We start from the raw sequence: 15,916 nt of genomic DNA, 5'->3' as shown, positions 1-15,916 counted from the left end.
CACGATTGAAAGAAATTTTATTATAAATATTTGGAATTTTAAAAAAAAATGAGACGATCTCCTTCTATTACTGTTAGCCTTTCAACTTCACCTGGAAATTCGGGTGTGCTGAGTTCATCATTAGGAAAACATCATCATTTATCATCAAATGATAACAAACCAATTACCAGCTCTTTATCAACAACACCAAGTGATTCCGAAATATTTCTGATGATCAATAACGAACAGGCCAGAACCGCTAATTCTAATCCAACAAATAATACTACAACATCTAACGATATCAATGGTAGCAATAATGGACATTCTTCTTATCAGCAATCGTTTATTCAACTTTCAAATCAATTACATCCCCCATTCCGATTTAGATGTATTGCTCCACAGATTTTTGTGGGCGCTTATCCCACCTTGAGAAATTTAAGATATTTGAAAAGGTTGAAATTGAAAACAATACTTTCTTTAATTCCAGAAAAACCAATTACGGATCTTCGAGAATTTTGTGACTATGAAAAAATTATGATTTATCATTTTCAAACTCCAAAATACAAAGAACAAGTATCTCTTTCATTCAGTGAGGTTTCCACAATTATTGAGATGTTTTTAAACTCAAAGTATCATCCTATTTATTGCCATTGCTTGGACGGAACACAAGTTTCTAGTGTCTTAGTGATGTGCTTTCGCAAATTACAAAATTGGAGTAAGACAGCAATGAAGAATGAACTCTCTCGTTATACATCAGAGCTTAGTGACGAAGATTTTGACTTTGTAAAACAATGGAAAGGACCTGTAAAAATAGATAAGCGATACATTCCAGATTGGATCAAGTCATCTTCAGCTATTGCACAACTATTGGTGACCCATGAAAAGAAAAAGAAAAAACAACCAAAATCTATCCAATCTCAAGAAGATAGCGAAGATAATCAATATGTCCTAAAGCATGTCTCTGGTATCAAGATAATTGTGGAAGGCTACGAAGAAAATAATCCATCTATTGTAGATTCAGCAAGCAGTCAATCTCCGTCACATACTACAATTAGTGTGAGCTCTAAAGGCTTCAAAAACACGAAACGAATTGGAACACCAACCATAGATTTAACAAAAATCAAGCCAAAAACAACAAAAGGACGGGAGCACACTAAAAGCACTGAAAGCTTGTCTCCCAATGAAGATTTAGACCAATTCAAAGACGAAAAATTTCCTTCTTTTGTGGAAACACAATCTACTGCAAAGAAGGAAAAGCCATCGCTTTGCATTAGAGGTTTAGATTTAGGATATTTGTCTGAAAAACAACGACAGCAAATGATCATTTGGAAAAATAAGAAGATCACGTTTCGAGACATATTGCTTCCTCCAGACGTGGAAGAATTTTTGGATGACATGGAAGATCCTTTTATTCACGATGAGTATTTATCTTTTTTGGCCATGGATTCCGCAAATTCATCCAATAAATAATCATCCCATCGACAGCTTATTCTTTATTTTGATGCACTTAAAACTTCCATTGACCTTAAATATCCATTCAACACAATAATACTCCAAAAAAATTTTTATTAGAGGTATTGTGAAGGGTTACTCTAAAACCTCAATTCCCTCGTACTTCTCTCCATGTGCGAGAGAGTATGGCATTTCAACAACACCTGAAGGGCTATCCAGCAAAATGACTCCATCTTCATCAAAGATGGTCAAATAAGTTGCTACAATAGGCTGAGGATTTTCAGGGTGAGACATTTCAATAACTCGTGTTGCAATGTAGTGATGTTTAGAACCTGTTTTTGTCAGAAGAGCCAAATCTGTAAAACCAAATCGAGTATCTATAAAATTTTCATACATTTCATCAGACTTAGGGCTCTTTTTGCCAATTCTCACAACCTTTGTAACTTGTTGAAGATCAATATCCATTCGAATCATTAAATTAGATCCCAAGTACTCGTCAGAACTTTCACTGTAAGGTGTGTCAATGGAGTGACGTCGTGGTAAGAAAATCCATTCCTTCAAAAACTTGTCATATAATACAGCTTCATGGATGAGATATCCAGGAGCTGTTGCATTGACTGCTTGACGCAGTTTAGCGTAAACATCTCCCCAATTAACAGAAATAGGGTGATAATAAGATCGATCAATGACCTTAACCCATTCACAATGTCTATTTAAGGCTTTTCCATGCGACACCCATTCTTTTCCTATTGATCCAATATATAATCGATCATCAGGTCCAACTGTTGACCATTCTGCTTTTAATGGAATTTTTGTGTGTCCATCTCCAGAGTATAAAACATGTCTTGGATAAGCTCTTTGCGTTTGCATATCAATTTCGTAAACAATTCCAGTGTAATCACATGTAGCATAAAATGTTCCTCTCCACAGTGATAAAGTGCTTAATTCCATACTCCGATTTCTTCTTGATAGTAATGACTGTATTTCAAATTTTGCGTTTGCCTCATTAAAGTGAATGGAATATTTTCCAGTTTGAATATTTCGTTGTACAGATCCTCTCTATGAGATACATTGTCATATTATTTGAAAAAACAATTCTTTCAAAAACGTACAATTACATAGCTTCTCCACTTGAATTCATTTGGGTACTTGGAATCCTTATCTAAATCCGCAATCATGGCAAAATTGTACTCATTCGGTTCTGTCTTGTAAACTTTTGAAGTGTATGAATCTTTATAGTATGATGATCCCGAAGATTCCGAGGCTAATCTTAAACTTGATAAATGATGATAAAACATGGCAGAAAAAACAGCTCCCAATGCCATCAACACCACAGCAATCGGAGAAGTGAATTCACCAAGTCCACCTGCGCACATTTTTTTGGTTGGATTTCGATCGGAAATGCAGTGAGGACTTGCGGAGTGGATTGATCAATATCCCCGCTCGGTCAAATTGCAAATTGTTAATAACAATTAAATGTAAATTTATTATTTAATATTTTAATTAATTCATTTGGTTTCATTACTATACTATAAATTTATATAAATAATTTATAAATTTATAAAAAAATGGATGAATCTGTGAAACAGTTGAACCAGCAAATGTAAGTGCCAACATGTCTCGGAAGATCTATTTGAGAAGAAAAATGAATCGGAACAAACAATTCATTGTGGAACACATGCTATAATAACAAACGATCAGCCAATCACAAGAAGAGGAAATTTTGGGATATTGTTGTGCCGATAACAATGGATTTTGCATCAATTCATTCGGAAATCTTGAAAACAATGCTGAAGTCACATCCGGATATATTAGAGGAATTTTAAAGAGAGCGAATCGCTTGGCACTTTCCGACGGTCAAGCTAATCCTACTGTAATTATTGAATGCGATTCTTACAAATATATTTTGCAAAGTAAAGACAACACTAATGTTTGTATCGTTCGGAAATCATCTCAAAACAACAACGAAGGAGAGGCAGAGAAAGAACACGAATAAATTTTGGATCGTTTCATATATTTCAAAGTAATGCATTTAATAGTTTTCAGTGAGAAGGTCCACAATAATGGATTCCAACAATTTAGATTCAAGATCTCTTGCCTTTGGAATTGCGGTTTCCTCATCAATCTTTAACATTGTAACTTGTCCAGAAATGGATCCAGTCACAATTCTTTTGCCGTCGTTTGACCATTGAAGTTTGTTTAAAGCTGAAGTACCTGTTGATATTTTGAAAATTGGCATTTCTTGGTCTTGATTAATGTTCCACAAGCTTAAACACCCAGATCCGTCGGCAGCTGCAAACAAAGAAGGATTTGAGGGTGACCATTTAACGTCAAACACGTAATCCTCGAATTCTTCAAACGACAGGAGAGGGGTATGCTTTTTCTGGCTCCAAAGTTTACAGGTCCAATCCATGCTTGATGACAGCATTATTTCTAAAAATTCAAGAGATGGATGAGAAACTAGTGATGTGACAGGAGCAAAATGACCTGAGTAAACTTCATTGTTCGCCCCTTTTTTGCTCCCGAAACGATGTGCTGGGTAAATTGAACCGTTTTCAGTTCCAACATAAAACCTATTAATTTCTCCTTTGGGAAATGTCATTGCATGGCTCAGTAATGTAACAGGACTGTAGAAACTCTTTGATTGAAGACTAGGGTCACTACTCGATGCAGGTGGGTTTTCCGGTTCCTGTGTCTTGACTGTATTAATATATAGATCAATCACTTCGGGTGGTGAATCAAGCTTATTCATTGACCAAGTACACACCCTTCCGTCCGTGCTCATCGTCACCAGATTATGGCTGTTTTCTGAGCTTCCTACAACCTCCATGCCAAATATTGGCTCTGTGTGAGATCTCGAACCTATTAATGTTCTCATGACAGGAGCTGATGATTTTTCTCGAAGGTCCCAAACAACGATTTGCCCAGTGTATGTACCTCCAATGATAAGGCTTGGATTGTAGGGGTAGAACTGTGCAGCACTAATGGGCGTGTCACAAAAGAGAGCGTTTTCTTTACGCTTTGGATAGTGTTGAGACCAGATAAGAACAAGGCCTTCATGGTCATGGCTTATATCAGTACTACTGTATGCAACAAGAAATAAGTCTTCAAATTTTGGTGACCATGACAGATCTGTCACAGACTTGTGCTGACATAGCTCTGAATCAAAAAATAACGCTTCAATATTGGCTTCATCTGATGTGTTGGCTTGAAAGGATCCTGAAAGACCTTCAGTATAGTCTACAAGTGGATCGAATGGTTGTTTTATACACCGTTCAACATAATGTGAGGCTTTGAAGAAAAAATCTTGAAATTCTTTTGTGGAAATAATTTCCTTATACCTTTTCTCACTATCTTCTAGGGAAATCTTTTTCGTTTCTTCAACATTTTTTACATCTGCAATCACGAAAGCGTTTAAAGAGGTGAAATAATCAGAGTCGTCGTCCATATCGTCAACATTAATTCCCTCTTCAGAGTAGTATGCATTCTTTTCAAAACTTGCAACACTATAACTTGCAAAATTGTCATCTGTTTGTGTTTCTTTTGAATATATTAGGGACACCTATCAAAAATATGGCTTAAACTGAGAATATGATGCTTACCAAAGGTGCAACATCAATTTCATTTATCCTTGAACATAATTGTAAAATACGAGTTCTATTATTTTCTTGTACCACCGTTCCATTTTGCAATTGATTCATTAAAATTGCTTGTTGAATAGATGTTGCTTTTTTGGTTTCAATTAATGATACAGAGGGCTCATTGCTGGTTGTATTCCTTTGAGGCTCCGATGATAATTCATTTGTGTTGTATTTGTTGGAGACCAAATTATTAATTTGTATTGGTGTTGATAAACTTGTGGCGTTCTTTTTGCTTTTGAATTGTTCAAGTAGTTCTCTCTTTCTTCGAATTTCTTCCTTTCTTTTCTCAATCTCGGATTTTAGATCTTCTTCCAACAGTGGAAGATTGAAAGACATTTTTTGTTTGAAAAATTTCTGTAAACGGAATGGATGGAAAAACTCTAAAAGGGTGGTCTAAGTTATTAAGTTGAGGTATGGTGGAGACAATGATGATAGGACCTGTCTTAAGCCTTAGAAACACAGGAAGCAATCAATAAAAATAGAAAAAAATGTCTGCTTCCAATGCATGGAGTACCATTGAGAGCGATCCAGGAGTGTTTACCGAGTTGATTGAAAAATTTGGAGTCAAAGGGTTACAAGTAGAAGAGTTGTGGTCATTAGACTCGGAAACACTGTCGGAATTAAAGTACGTTTTTTTTGAATCTTGATGATCGCATATTGGTGATGATGTATTACTAATGTTTGATCGGAATTGATAATGAATTTATTTCATGATCACCTATTACTTTTCTAATATTATTTAGACCAATTTACGGATTGATCTTTCTTTTCAAATGGGTGGGCGAAAAGGATGAAAGACCTGCTCTTGAACAAACTCCAGAAAACATGTTTTATGCTCAACAGATCGTTACCAATGCATGTGCTACACAAGCTATTTTGTCAATTTTGATGAATATCGATACAACCACTGAAAAAGTAGAACTCGGAGAAGAATTGACTCAATTCAAGTCTTTTTCTTTGGGGCTTCCTCCTGATGTTATCGGAGAGACTATTGGTGCTAGTGAAATGATCAAAGAAGCCCACAATTCATTTGCAAGACCTGAACCTTTTATTATTGAAGAGAGCAAAAAACCAAAGAAAGACGAAGATGTTTTCCACTTTATTGCATATTTACCTTTCAAAGGACATTTATATGAATTGGATGGCTTGAAAGGAGGACCAATTTTGCTTGGAGAATGTACTCAAGACAATTGGTTAGAAAAAGTCGTTCCAGAAATTCAAAACAGAATTAACAAGTATGCTCAAACAGAAATTAAGTTTAATTTGATGGCTGTGGTTAGAAACCGAAAGGATGCACTTTTGGAAGAATTAAATAGCCTTCCTCAAACACCTGAAAATATGGATAAGATTTCAATTCTGCAAGAGAAGATTCAAATGGAAGAAGAGAAACGAGCAAATTGGAAACAAGAGAATGCACGAAGAAGACACAACTACGTGCCATTCCTTGTAAACTTATTGAAAGTCTTGGCCGAAGAGAAAGAACTTCTTCCACTTATTGAACGAGCAAAAGAACAGTCTGCTGCTAAAAAGTAAGAACTGAGCTCATTCCACAACTCATTTAGTAAAGGTTTTATAGTCCAAGAATCTTCTTCTTCTTTTCATTAAATTCTTCTTGAGTAAGAATTCCAGAATCCAATAATTCTTTGAGTTTCTTTAACTGTTCCATTTGAGCATCAAAATCAAGAGCCACAGGTTTTTTCTCTTGAGTTGGTTGTTGTTGTGGTTGTGGTGTTTTCTCAGGAGGAGTGGTTGTTGTTGTCTCAGTTGAAGCAGCAGCAGTAACGTTGGAGGTTTCTGATTCCTTTGTGGCTTGCTGTTGTTTCTCTTCTTCTTTCTCTTCTTCTTCTTTTGTTTTCAAAGCTTCATTTCTCTCATTGATTTCATCTTGAATTCTCTTCTTTTCTTCCTCTTCTTCATTCTCAACCACTTTGGCACGAGGGAAACGTCTCACATAAATATTCTCTCCACTCTCTTCATATTCTTGGCGGGTAATGTAGGAAGAATCAAAAGAAGAAAGAGAAGCAAGCATGGAGAGACCCTTATATGCTAAATTAACATCTCTGGGTTGTTTGATATTCCAATTCAGAGAGTCATCCTTAAACTCTTGATCCAATTCCATAAAGAGTCTCTTTTGTAAATTCTCCACACAACAGACACCTCCCATCAAGAGAATATTCTCAATCATGGATTTGGTATGGATGAGTGTGGTTGTTGTTGTTGTTTGACTCTTGGATATCATCTTGGGAAGAGATAAAAAATGTTCTTCAATCGGCTTGTAAAGATTAATAATATTTCGTGTCGGATCAAACAAGCTTTTTCGTGAAAGAGTCATCAAAGATGATAATGATGATCATGATGACTCTCGAGACCAAACGTTTACCAAAAAGAGAGAACCTTACCTTTCATAAGCTTCAAATCGTTCATTCTCCAAATGAATCAATTTTCCATCCGGCAATTGATAATCGATGGCAGGAACCTGTTCATTCTCTGAATCCAACAATGATGAAGAAACAAAAGAAGCACCTTCCTTTGCTTTCACCACTCGAATACGTTCCGAACGTGTATCAACATATTGTTCTCGATCGGTCATGATTTTTACAAATACATCGGTCAAGTAATTTCCATTCAATCCGTGATTTTCTACAAAGGTTTGTACTTGACCATCTTGATAAGAAATTGAATAATTGGTGCCATATCCAATGTTAATAACAGTTCCTGTGGTCAATCCAGATGCAAATAATCCACATTTTGTTTGTTCTTGGAAAGCAAATTTTGAGCTTTTCAATTCTTCAAAAACGACTTGAGTCAATTTTCCCAATGCCATTTTCTGTCCATTCAAATATTCAAATCCAGTCATTAGGAATGGTAAATTCTCAGTTCTGGATCGAAGTTTGGATGGATCAACGTTTTTCACCACTTCCTGAATCAAGTGTGAAAAATCATTCAAATTACTCAACCAACCACCCTGTTTGAAAATTGGATATGGAACAAAGGATGCTGATTCATGACTTTTGAATCCAAAATATCTTTTGTTTTCATCGAGACCTCTAGAAAAACCATGAGTGAAATCATATCGATAAACCCATGAGTGGTAATCTTGAATTTGTGGTTGATGATTGTGATCAGCGGTCAATAATCCTGCTCTCAACGAAAAGGTACCAATATCAAAGAGAAGACTTTTTGTGGTGTTTTCATTGGAAGAAGATCCTTCGATTTCTTCTTGTCGGAATGTTTTCGCTGCTTGTTGAAGCTTTTGTTGTTTGACGAGATTGGACAAGGCACCAAGTTTCATTTTTTTTTAATCATTGTACTGATTGACACTTGATGGGTCATCTCCCCTTGTTTTCCCTCACTTGGTGTTTGATTTTCTTAATGTTTGTTCTCTCTTAATTGTCCTTAATCACAATGGGATCATCGCTGGCAAGCGATTGGATGCTTCACTCGCGATTGTATTCAATAAAAACAAAAAAAATTACTCAAACATCAACCAATCAACCCACCAACCCTAATAACTAATTTCAATGCCCCAAGAATCGTTTCAAAGTTTTGTAGAGCGCATTCAAACCAATAGAGATCTCTCTATGGAAGAACATAATGCTGAAAACCATCCTCCAACAGTGGATATTGAGAATATTGTGATTCAAGGAAGTATTCCCGAGAGAATACAACAAGCAGTGATGATCGGAAAGATTCCATCGGAAATTGAAGAAAAACCATACAAAAATTTGTATAAATCAAGAGAAGTATTGGTAAGTGTGATGGAATGTGCATGTTATATGAATAATGATGAAATGATTATTAGGAGGGTGTGATGAATGAGTTGTTGCAAGCCTCTGAAAAGAATCGTGAAAATGAAATGCTTCTTGGAAAAGTATTCCATTTATTAGGAGTGAATTATTACGATACAGATGAGTTCTCAAACGCTGAAAAATTCTTCATCAAATCGATCAATACTCTCGGAGATGAAACAAAAGGAGCCTCACTAACATGTGATGATTTGTCTGAGGACAAAGAAGATAGAATCAAAAATGATACAACAATTCCAAAAGATATCAACTTTATTCATTACATGAACGGATCATATTATTATTTGGGCGCTATTTGGTCAAACAGAAGTGAATATCACACTGCACTTAAATATCTCATGAAATCTGAAGAAATTTATAACTATTTCAAGTTGAATGAAACCAACGTTGACGCAAATACAAAACAAGATTTGGAAAATGACTACACTCTAACAGCATACTACTTAGCCCAAGTATATACTCATTTAAAGGATGGAGATCAAGCTGCTCGGTATTGTTTTTTGACTTTGCAGCGTCAATTAAATAGTGGACTTGAATATAGCAAAAGCGAATGGATTGAAAATAGTATTCAACTAAGCTCATTCTTTCTTGGCTTATTGGACTATAAGACAGCTATTCATTTCATTAAGGCAGCAGAATATATACTTATGAAAACATTTTCTGACACAGAAGAAGAAAATGAATTACAAGCTAAAATTAATATGGCAAAAGGAAAATTATCGCTCGACAAGCTTGAGTATAGCAAGGCATGGGTGGAAGAGCATGAGTCGTCTCGAATTCAACATGGTCAAATTTTGACTAATCTCCCTTCTGACAGATGTGAGAAGGTATTAATTGAGAAAAAGAATACTGCATTTTCAACGTTCTATTTTGATAATATTCCAATTGAACACAACGAAACAGATTCCTATGTGTGTAGATCCTTTGCTGAAGCTCTTGAAGTATTTAGAGAGGGTAAAAAGGCGTTCGAAAAGTCATTAGAGTATTATGTCATGGATGGGTTCGTGTCTGATCACATATCATTGCTTCAAGATTTAAGCTCGCTCTACAGATGTTTGATATTTTTCGAGGAGAATATTGATCGAAAAGTGTAAGTTTATCAAAAATGGTTATTTATTGTGCTGAGCAATTTTATTCGTTTCCAGAGCAATGCACGAAAGAAGACTAGATCTTCTTGAAAAGAATACGGGAGAGCTCAATGTGGCTTATTATAGAGATATTTTGAAACAGCTTTGTTTTGAGGTGGCTGAAACCTATGTTTCCATATTCGAACTTTTGAGCTTGAAAAATAAGCTTAGAGACATTTACAAAGAAGTGAGCTTTAAAAAAATGAATACTATGTAAGTACTTTATTCGCATCGACAATCGACTCATCTATTTGGTATTTAGAATTACCAAAGCTCTTACCTTCCTTATCAAATTTTCTGGACTATTTACAGATAAGGGTGTTTTGAATGTGGAATCTGAGAATAGACCTGCATTTTTCAGAGCTCATCTTCTTCTAGGAAGAATGTACTATAACTATATCACATCAGATCCTCTTCAAACAATTGATTACATGAGAAAGAGCTTACATGAATATGAATTTTGTGTAAAATTTTACAATTATAATGTAGAGATACTGGAAAAGTTACATGCAGAAGTGGAATTAGCAAAACAAATGTGCACGCTGCTACCTATGAAGATTAGCGAAATTAACTCTCTCCTTAGGCAATAAATGGTATGTAGATAAACCTTTTGAACCCTTTTCACTAGAGATTACCAGTCCCTCTGGGAATTGGCTTGATCAAGCGAAGGTGCAAGTAAAATGATGTTTTGTTAACTGCTGTGCTATTGCTTTTTTTTTCTCCGAGAATGCTGTTGATTGGTCGGAGAGCCAAACATCATTTACCAGACTGGTAATTTGTAGTGTATAGATATTTACTAACTAGTAATGTTACACTCCAGTACCAAATACATGAGCAACTGATCCTTTACCAATTGTGGACGAAATTGAATAAGCACCAGGGCCTGGTACACTTTCCAGAGATTTGTTAAGAATGCTGGTTCTGCCTGAGAGACTAAAACCCTTGGACTTAGAGTTCTCGAAATCTGATACTGATCTATAGGCTCCTGGGCCTGGCACTGTCATGGAGGAAGCAAGCTCTTTGTGACGAGAAGAAAGAGAGAACCCTTTCTTTGGTTCATCAAAACCTGACTTGAGCGTGTAGGAACCTGGTCCAACGGAGCTTACAGAAGCTGAAAGCTCTTTTGGTCTTCCTGAAATTGAATACCTTAATCCGCTATTGGAATCAAAATCAGATCTAGTCTTGTAGGTTCCTGGTCCCGGTGAGGCAGAATGTGGTGAAGATTCCTTTGGTCTTCCCGATAAGGAGAACCCTTTCTTTGTGGTCAAATCAAAGTCTGACCTTGGTTGATATGCACCAGGTCCTGGACTAAATGAGATAGAATTTTCTTTTGGCCTTCCTTTCAATGAAGCGCTTATCACACCAGAGAAACTACTTGGAGCATTATAGGCTCCAGGTCCTGGAGAAGAACTAGTTGGACTTAGTTGTTTGTGACGAGTTGACAGCGAAAATCCTTTCTTTCCATCCAAACTAAAATCGCTTTTTCTGTCATATTGTCCAGGCCCAGGAACAAAATCTGAGTGATGGTTCGATGAGGTTCGTCCTGATATTGAAAAGCCTTTTCCTGGGCTTTCGAAATCTGATTTGATCTTGTAAGATCCAGGGCCGATATTCGTGTTGATTGCTGAACTTACTTGTCTTGTTCTTCCAGACAAGGAATATCTTGGAGATGGTGATGTTTTGAACTGATTGTCGCAATAATAGGATCCAGGACCTGGTACAGATGATCGACTTGATGAGGATGCAGAATTGGCTCTTCCCGACAAACTAAAACCTTTCTTTGGAGAAGGCTCAAAATCAGATTTAAGACTATAGGCACCTGGTCCAACAGGATTTGTTCCTGCCGTTATTTCCTTGTGTCTACTGCTAAGGCTAAATCCCTTTCTATTTCTATTGGAGTCTAATTCAAAATCTCCTCTCACAGTGTAGCTTCCTGGCCCTGGTCCTGATCGTTTTTCCACTAACATGAATGAGAATAACGTTAAATATTTGTATGAATCGGAATAGATCATTAATCGGATCATCATAAAACATATCTGATTAATGTGCGAGTTCAAGCCTCAACTTTGTACTTACGATTGCTTTGCCCAGATCGACCTGAAAGAGAGAACTTGGCTCCCTCCCCAATGCTTGATCGAATACTGTAATTTCCTGGTCCGGGGACCTCTGTTTCTATCATTAAACATTAAGGTCATGATTCCGATGGACATTTTAGAGTTATACTTACGAGCCTTTGTCGTGAGCGGCCGACCGTCCCTCTCTCGCACCGGAGTCAAACGAACACTCGAATTCAAAGAAGAGGTGAAAGAAGACCTCATGAGGTGTTTTGGTATGCGATGTTTGTATATACACTACTGTACTCTTGTTCCCTTAGGCGTTATGCTATTTTTTTAAAATGGAAAATACACGACGTCGTGTAACGTCCTTATATTCTTTTCCCGTAAATTTCATCGAGAGAGATGTGTCTCCAAGCATGCATCGACAAGTGTCGTGGTTGTTCAAAAACAGGTTCTGCATCAACAAGTAGACAACTACGTATCGATAACAGACCTGAAAGAGTTAATGATATGACAAGTTAATTTGAGAGAAATCATCTTTGGAAATTCAAACCATTTGATTTCTTCCCTTTCGAAAAGTTTGATCAAAATAAATTTCTTGAAAAAATGTGCTCGAGGGCCTTGATTGCGTATGCACTGATCCTCGTTGTTGCGTTTTGTTCAGTGATCAGTAAGTGTTTGATTCCATGCAAGCATGCCGATTAACTGTTAATATTTTACTTGTAATATTAAACTGAATGATCAATCATGATTCCGATAATTTATATATTCAAAGGGGCTGAGACATATTCCTTCTCATTAAATCAAGAATTCTTGAAAAAGGTAACCCTGGAAGCATCAACAAAATATCCAACACGATTAACCGTAACTGTGAGCAGCTTAACCACAAAAACTCCAGTGCAAAATGTAACAGTTTATTTCTATGAAACACCTGGAGTCAATTCAAAGTTAAGGCCATACTTTTCTCCAAGACAAGTGCAAACCGATGCTTCTGGAAGTGCAAGTGTTGACTTTTATGCTGGAAATACTCCAGGAAATGGTTCAATTACAGTCACAACAACTCCAAAGCAATCGTTCAATCCCTCAACAACCTCGTATGCAAGATTTGAATATGTTGTGACCAGCCCAGTATATGGAGAGGCGTGGGGTCAAATTGCTACAATTATATTCTTGTCAATTGTATCAATTGTAGGTGCCTGTTTTTTAGCCATTTACGTTTTAAGAAAGAGTAGAGGCACAACTGAAATGATTGCTGTAGCAGATCCAATTAAGGAAGGGGCGCAAGGTTTTTTAAAAACACAATACTTGGCTATTGTAGGTATGTACTATTGCAACAACATTTACGATCTGAAAATTATTGCAGGTATTACAATTCCTGTTGCTTTGGCATTATTCGGCTTGTACATGGTGCGAGCAAAGAGTGCTACTGATCCTGACTTGCATATTGCGGTTATTGCTACGCTTGTGACCATTAGCTTTGTGCTTGGTGTGGTTTTTAGTGGATTATCAGGATTTGTGGGAATGTTCGTGAGTGTGAATGCCAACTCTCGAGTAGCAAGTGCTGCTACAAGAAGTTACAGAGAGGCTCTCAATGTTGCGATGCGATCAGGAGCATTTGTTGGTTTTTTAGTGGTTTCCCTTTCAATATTAGGTGTCATTGTTCTCTTCTCCATTCTTTATCTTGCCATTCCAAAGGAAGCCATTACTCCAACTCAAATTGTTGGTTTGATTGTTGGCTTTTCTTTTGGTTGTAGTTTATCTGCATTGTTTGCTCAATTAGGTGGAGGTATATTCACAAAAGCAGCCGATGTTGGTGCTGACCTTGTGGGTAAGGTAGAACAAAATATTCCTGAGGACGATATTCGAAATCCAGCAGTTATTGCTGATTTGGTTGGAGACAATGTCGGAGATTGTGCAGGACGTGGAAGTGACTTGTTCGAATCCATTTCTGCCGAAAATATTGGTGTAATGATTTTAGGAGGAACTTTAACCACTCAAGCATTTCCTCAAATTTCTACACCCATTTCATTCATTATTTATCCTTTAATTGTTCACATTTGTGGCATGATTGGAACATGGATTGGAATGTTCTTTGTTCGAGTCCGTGATCTCTCAGAGGTGGTACACGGAGATGAAAGCTATTCCCTTATTCGAAACGAAATTCTCGAAAAGACTGAATCATCTGAGTCACATACGGAAAACGAGGAAGAACATGAACCAGCAATCAAACAAGAACATTTAGATGATCCAATGAAGGCCCTTAACATTGGTTATTTGGTTAACGTACTAGTGACTACATGTCTTTTCATTGCTTGCTCCTATTGGTTCCTGAGATCAGATCAATATCCTGACGCTTGGTGGAAGTTTATGTTTTGTGGATTGATTGGCATCTTAACCTCATTTGCATTTGTTTTCATTACCATTTATTATACAGACTACAATTGGCGTCCTGTTCAATCGATCATTGAAGCATCCAAGACAGGACCAGCCACAAATATTATAGCAGGTATTGCTGTTGGTTTGGAGTCTACTGCTTTACCAGTGATTGCCATTTCATTGGCTATTTTAGGTTCTTATTACTTGGGAAGAAGCAGTGGAATTGTAGATGAAAATGGAGCACCTATTGGTGGACTATTTGGAACAGCAGTCGCAACCATTGGTATGCTCTCGAGTTCAAGTTATATTTTGGCTATGGATGCACTTGGACCAATTGTGGACAATGCTGGTGGTAAGTTATGAAAATATATCGAGAACAGCAACATCAATAACATTTGTGAAACGTTCCACACTTGAATCATTGACTAAAGGTATTGCTGAAATGTCGTCATTACCTCCAAATATTCGAATGATTACGGACAGACTCGATGCGGTTGGTAACACGACCAAAGCACTCACCAAAGGATTTGCAGTAGGTTCTGCCGCAGTTGCTGCCTTTTTACTTTTTTCTGCATTCTTGGATACCATTGAGGCATATATTGGAGTGAGTTTTAAGGTTGTCAATTTGGCTGTTCCTGAAGTCTTCATTGGTTCCCTGTTAGGCGCTTGTCTTGTTTTTGTTTTCTCCTCACTCACTATGAAGGCTGTAGGAAACACTGCTCAAACTGTGATTGAAGAAGTGAGAAGACAATTCAGAGAAATGCCAGGAATTATGGAATTTAGACAAAAACCCAACTATGAAAGATGTGTTGCTATCGTTACTCGTGCCTCTCTAATTCAAATGATTTTACCTGGACTACTTGCATTCCTTACACCTGCAATTGTAGGATTTCTCTTTAGATTTATTGGACAAGCTCTTGGACATCCCTATTTAGGAGCTGAAGTGTCAGCTGGATTTTTGATGGTCGCAACCATTGCATGTATCTTAATGGCATTGGTAAGTCATTTCGTAACAACAACAATTTTTCAAAGAGTAATATGGAAAATGCATAATCATGACATTTAGTTTTTCAATAATAGTGGCGGTGCATGGGACAATGCTAAAAAGTTGACAGAGATGGATAAAAGTTTGGGAGGGAAAGGATCTGCTGTACATAAGGCAACTGTGGTAAGTGATTATTTTTGACTTTTGACAGAAATAATGACGACGATGATATCCTTGTTTTAATCCTTTTTTTGTTTTAGATTGGAGACACAATTGGAGACCCATTTAAGGTATGTAACTTGCATTCTTCACTTTATCATCATCATGACCATCATTTAACGCTTAAAAATTCTTGGTCGAATGTTATGAATTTGATTTGTTCACTTTAGGACACGACTGGTCCTTCTCTCCATGTTCTCGCAAAGCTGTTAGCAACGATCACTCTTGTGATTGGTCCTCTTTATCTCAGTTACACCTCTTCTTAAAATTCTTT

General features: G+C 36.8%; 9 protein-coding genes across 9 annotated transcripts; 5 read left to right on the top strand and 4 right to left on the bottom strand.

Moving 5' to 3' along the window:
- Positions 1-48: 48 nt before the first annotated feature.
- Positions 49-1,449, top strand: FDP41_003868 (uncharacterized protein; the record flags this gene model as incomplete). The annotated part of the gene is made up of 1 exon (XM_044707219.1): positions 49-1,449. One exon carries the CDS (start codon positions 49-51, stop codon positions 1,447-1,449), a length of 1,401 nt encoding a protein of 466 aa, XP_044561928.1.
- Positions 1,450-1,566: 117 nt separating this feature from the next.
- FDP41_003867 (uncharacterized protein) lies at positions 1,567-2,807 on the bottom strand (the record flags this gene model as incomplete). Its single annotated transcript, XM_044707218.1, has 2 exons — positions 1,567-2,490; positions 2,544-2,807. 2 exons carry the CDS (start codon positions 2,805-2,807, stop codon positions 1,567-1,569), a joined length of 1,188 nt encoding a protein of 395 aa, XP_044561927.1.
- Positions 2,808-2,999: 192 nt separating this feature from the next.
- FDP41_003866 (uncharacterized protein) lies at positions 3,000-3,427 on the top strand (the record flags this gene model as incomplete). Its single annotated transcript, XM_044707217.1, has 2 exons — positions 3,000-3,034; positions 3,133-3,427. 2 exons carry the CDS (start codon positions 3,000-3,002, stop codon positions 3,425-3,427), a joined length of 330 nt encoding a protein of 109 aa, XP_044561926.1.
- Positions 3,428-3,463: 36 nt separating this feature from the next.
- Positions 3,464-5,408, bottom strand: FDP41_003865 (uncharacterized protein; the record flags this gene model as incomplete). Its single annotated transcript, XM_044707216.1, has 2 exons — positions 3,464-4,971; positions 5,084-5,408. 2 exons carry the CDS (start codon positions 5,406-5,408, stop codon positions 3,464-3,466), a joined length of 1,833 nt encoding a protein of 610 aa, XP_044561925.1.
- Positions 5,409-5,560: 152 nt separating this feature from the next.
- On the top strand, positions 5,561-6,605 carry FDP41_003864 (uncharacterized protein; the record flags this gene model as incomplete). Its single annotated transcript, XM_044707215.1, has 2 exons — positions 5,561-5,697; positions 5,816-6,605. 2 exons carry the CDS (start codon positions 5,561-5,563, stop codon positions 6,603-6,605), a joined length of 927 nt encoding a protein of 308 aa, XP_044561924.1.
- A 37-nt stretch (positions 6,606-6,642) lies between these two features.
- FDP41_003863 (uncharacterized protein) lies at positions 6,643-8,364 on the bottom strand (the record flags this gene model as incomplete). Its single annotated transcript, XM_044707214.1, has 2 exons — positions 6,643-7,384; positions 7,472-8,364. The coding sequence occupies 2 exons, from the start codon at positions 8,362-8,364 to the stop codon at positions 6,643-6,645; spliced, it is 1,635 nt and encodes a 544-aa protein (XP_044561923.1).
- Positions 8,365-8,593: 229 nt separating this feature from the next.
- On the top strand, positions 8,594-10,595 carry FDP41_003862 (uncharacterized protein; the record flags this gene model as incomplete). Its single annotated transcript, XM_044707213.1, has 4 exons — positions 8,594-8,821; positions 8,875-9,968; positions 10,024-10,218; positions 10,268-10,595. 4 exons carry the CDS (start codon positions 8,594-8,596, stop codon positions 10,593-10,595), a joined length of 1,845 nt encoding a protein of 614 aa, XP_044561922.1.
- Positions 10,596-10,814: 219 nt separating this feature from the next.
- Positions 10,815-12,323, bottom strand: FDP41_003861 (uncharacterized protein; the record flags this gene model as incomplete). The annotated part of the gene is made up of 3 exons (XM_044707212.1): positions 10,815-11,965; positions 12,082-12,177; positions 12,233-12,323. 3 exons carry the CDS (start codon positions 12,321-12,323, stop codon positions 10,815-10,817), a joined length of 1,338 nt encoding a protein of 445 aa, XP_044561921.1.
- A 345-nt stretch (positions 12,324-12,668) lies between these two features.
- Positions 12,669-15,908, top strand: FDP41_003860 (uncharacterized protein; the record flags this gene model as incomplete). Its single annotated transcript, XM_044707211.1, has 7 exons — positions 12,669-12,732; positions 12,838-13,380; positions 13,426-14,790; positions 14,870-15,435; positions 15,505-15,606; positions 15,684-15,713; positions 15,813-15,908. The coding sequence occupies 7 exons, from the start codon at positions 12,669-12,671 to the stop codon at positions 15,906-15,908; spliced, it is 2,766 nt and encodes a 921-aa protein (XP_044561920.1).
- Positions 15,909-15,916: the final 8 nt, after the last annotated feature.

This window comes from Naegleria fowleri (assembly GCF_008403515.1).
Source record: "Naegleria fowleri strain ATCC 30894 chromosome Unknown tig35, whole genome shotgun sequence".
NCBI classification, from domain to species: domain Eukaryota; phylum Heterolobosea; class Eutetramitea; order Acrasida; family Naegleriidae; genus Naegleria; species Naegleria fowleri.
This window is presented reverse-complemented; position numbering and strand designations above follow the sequence as displayed.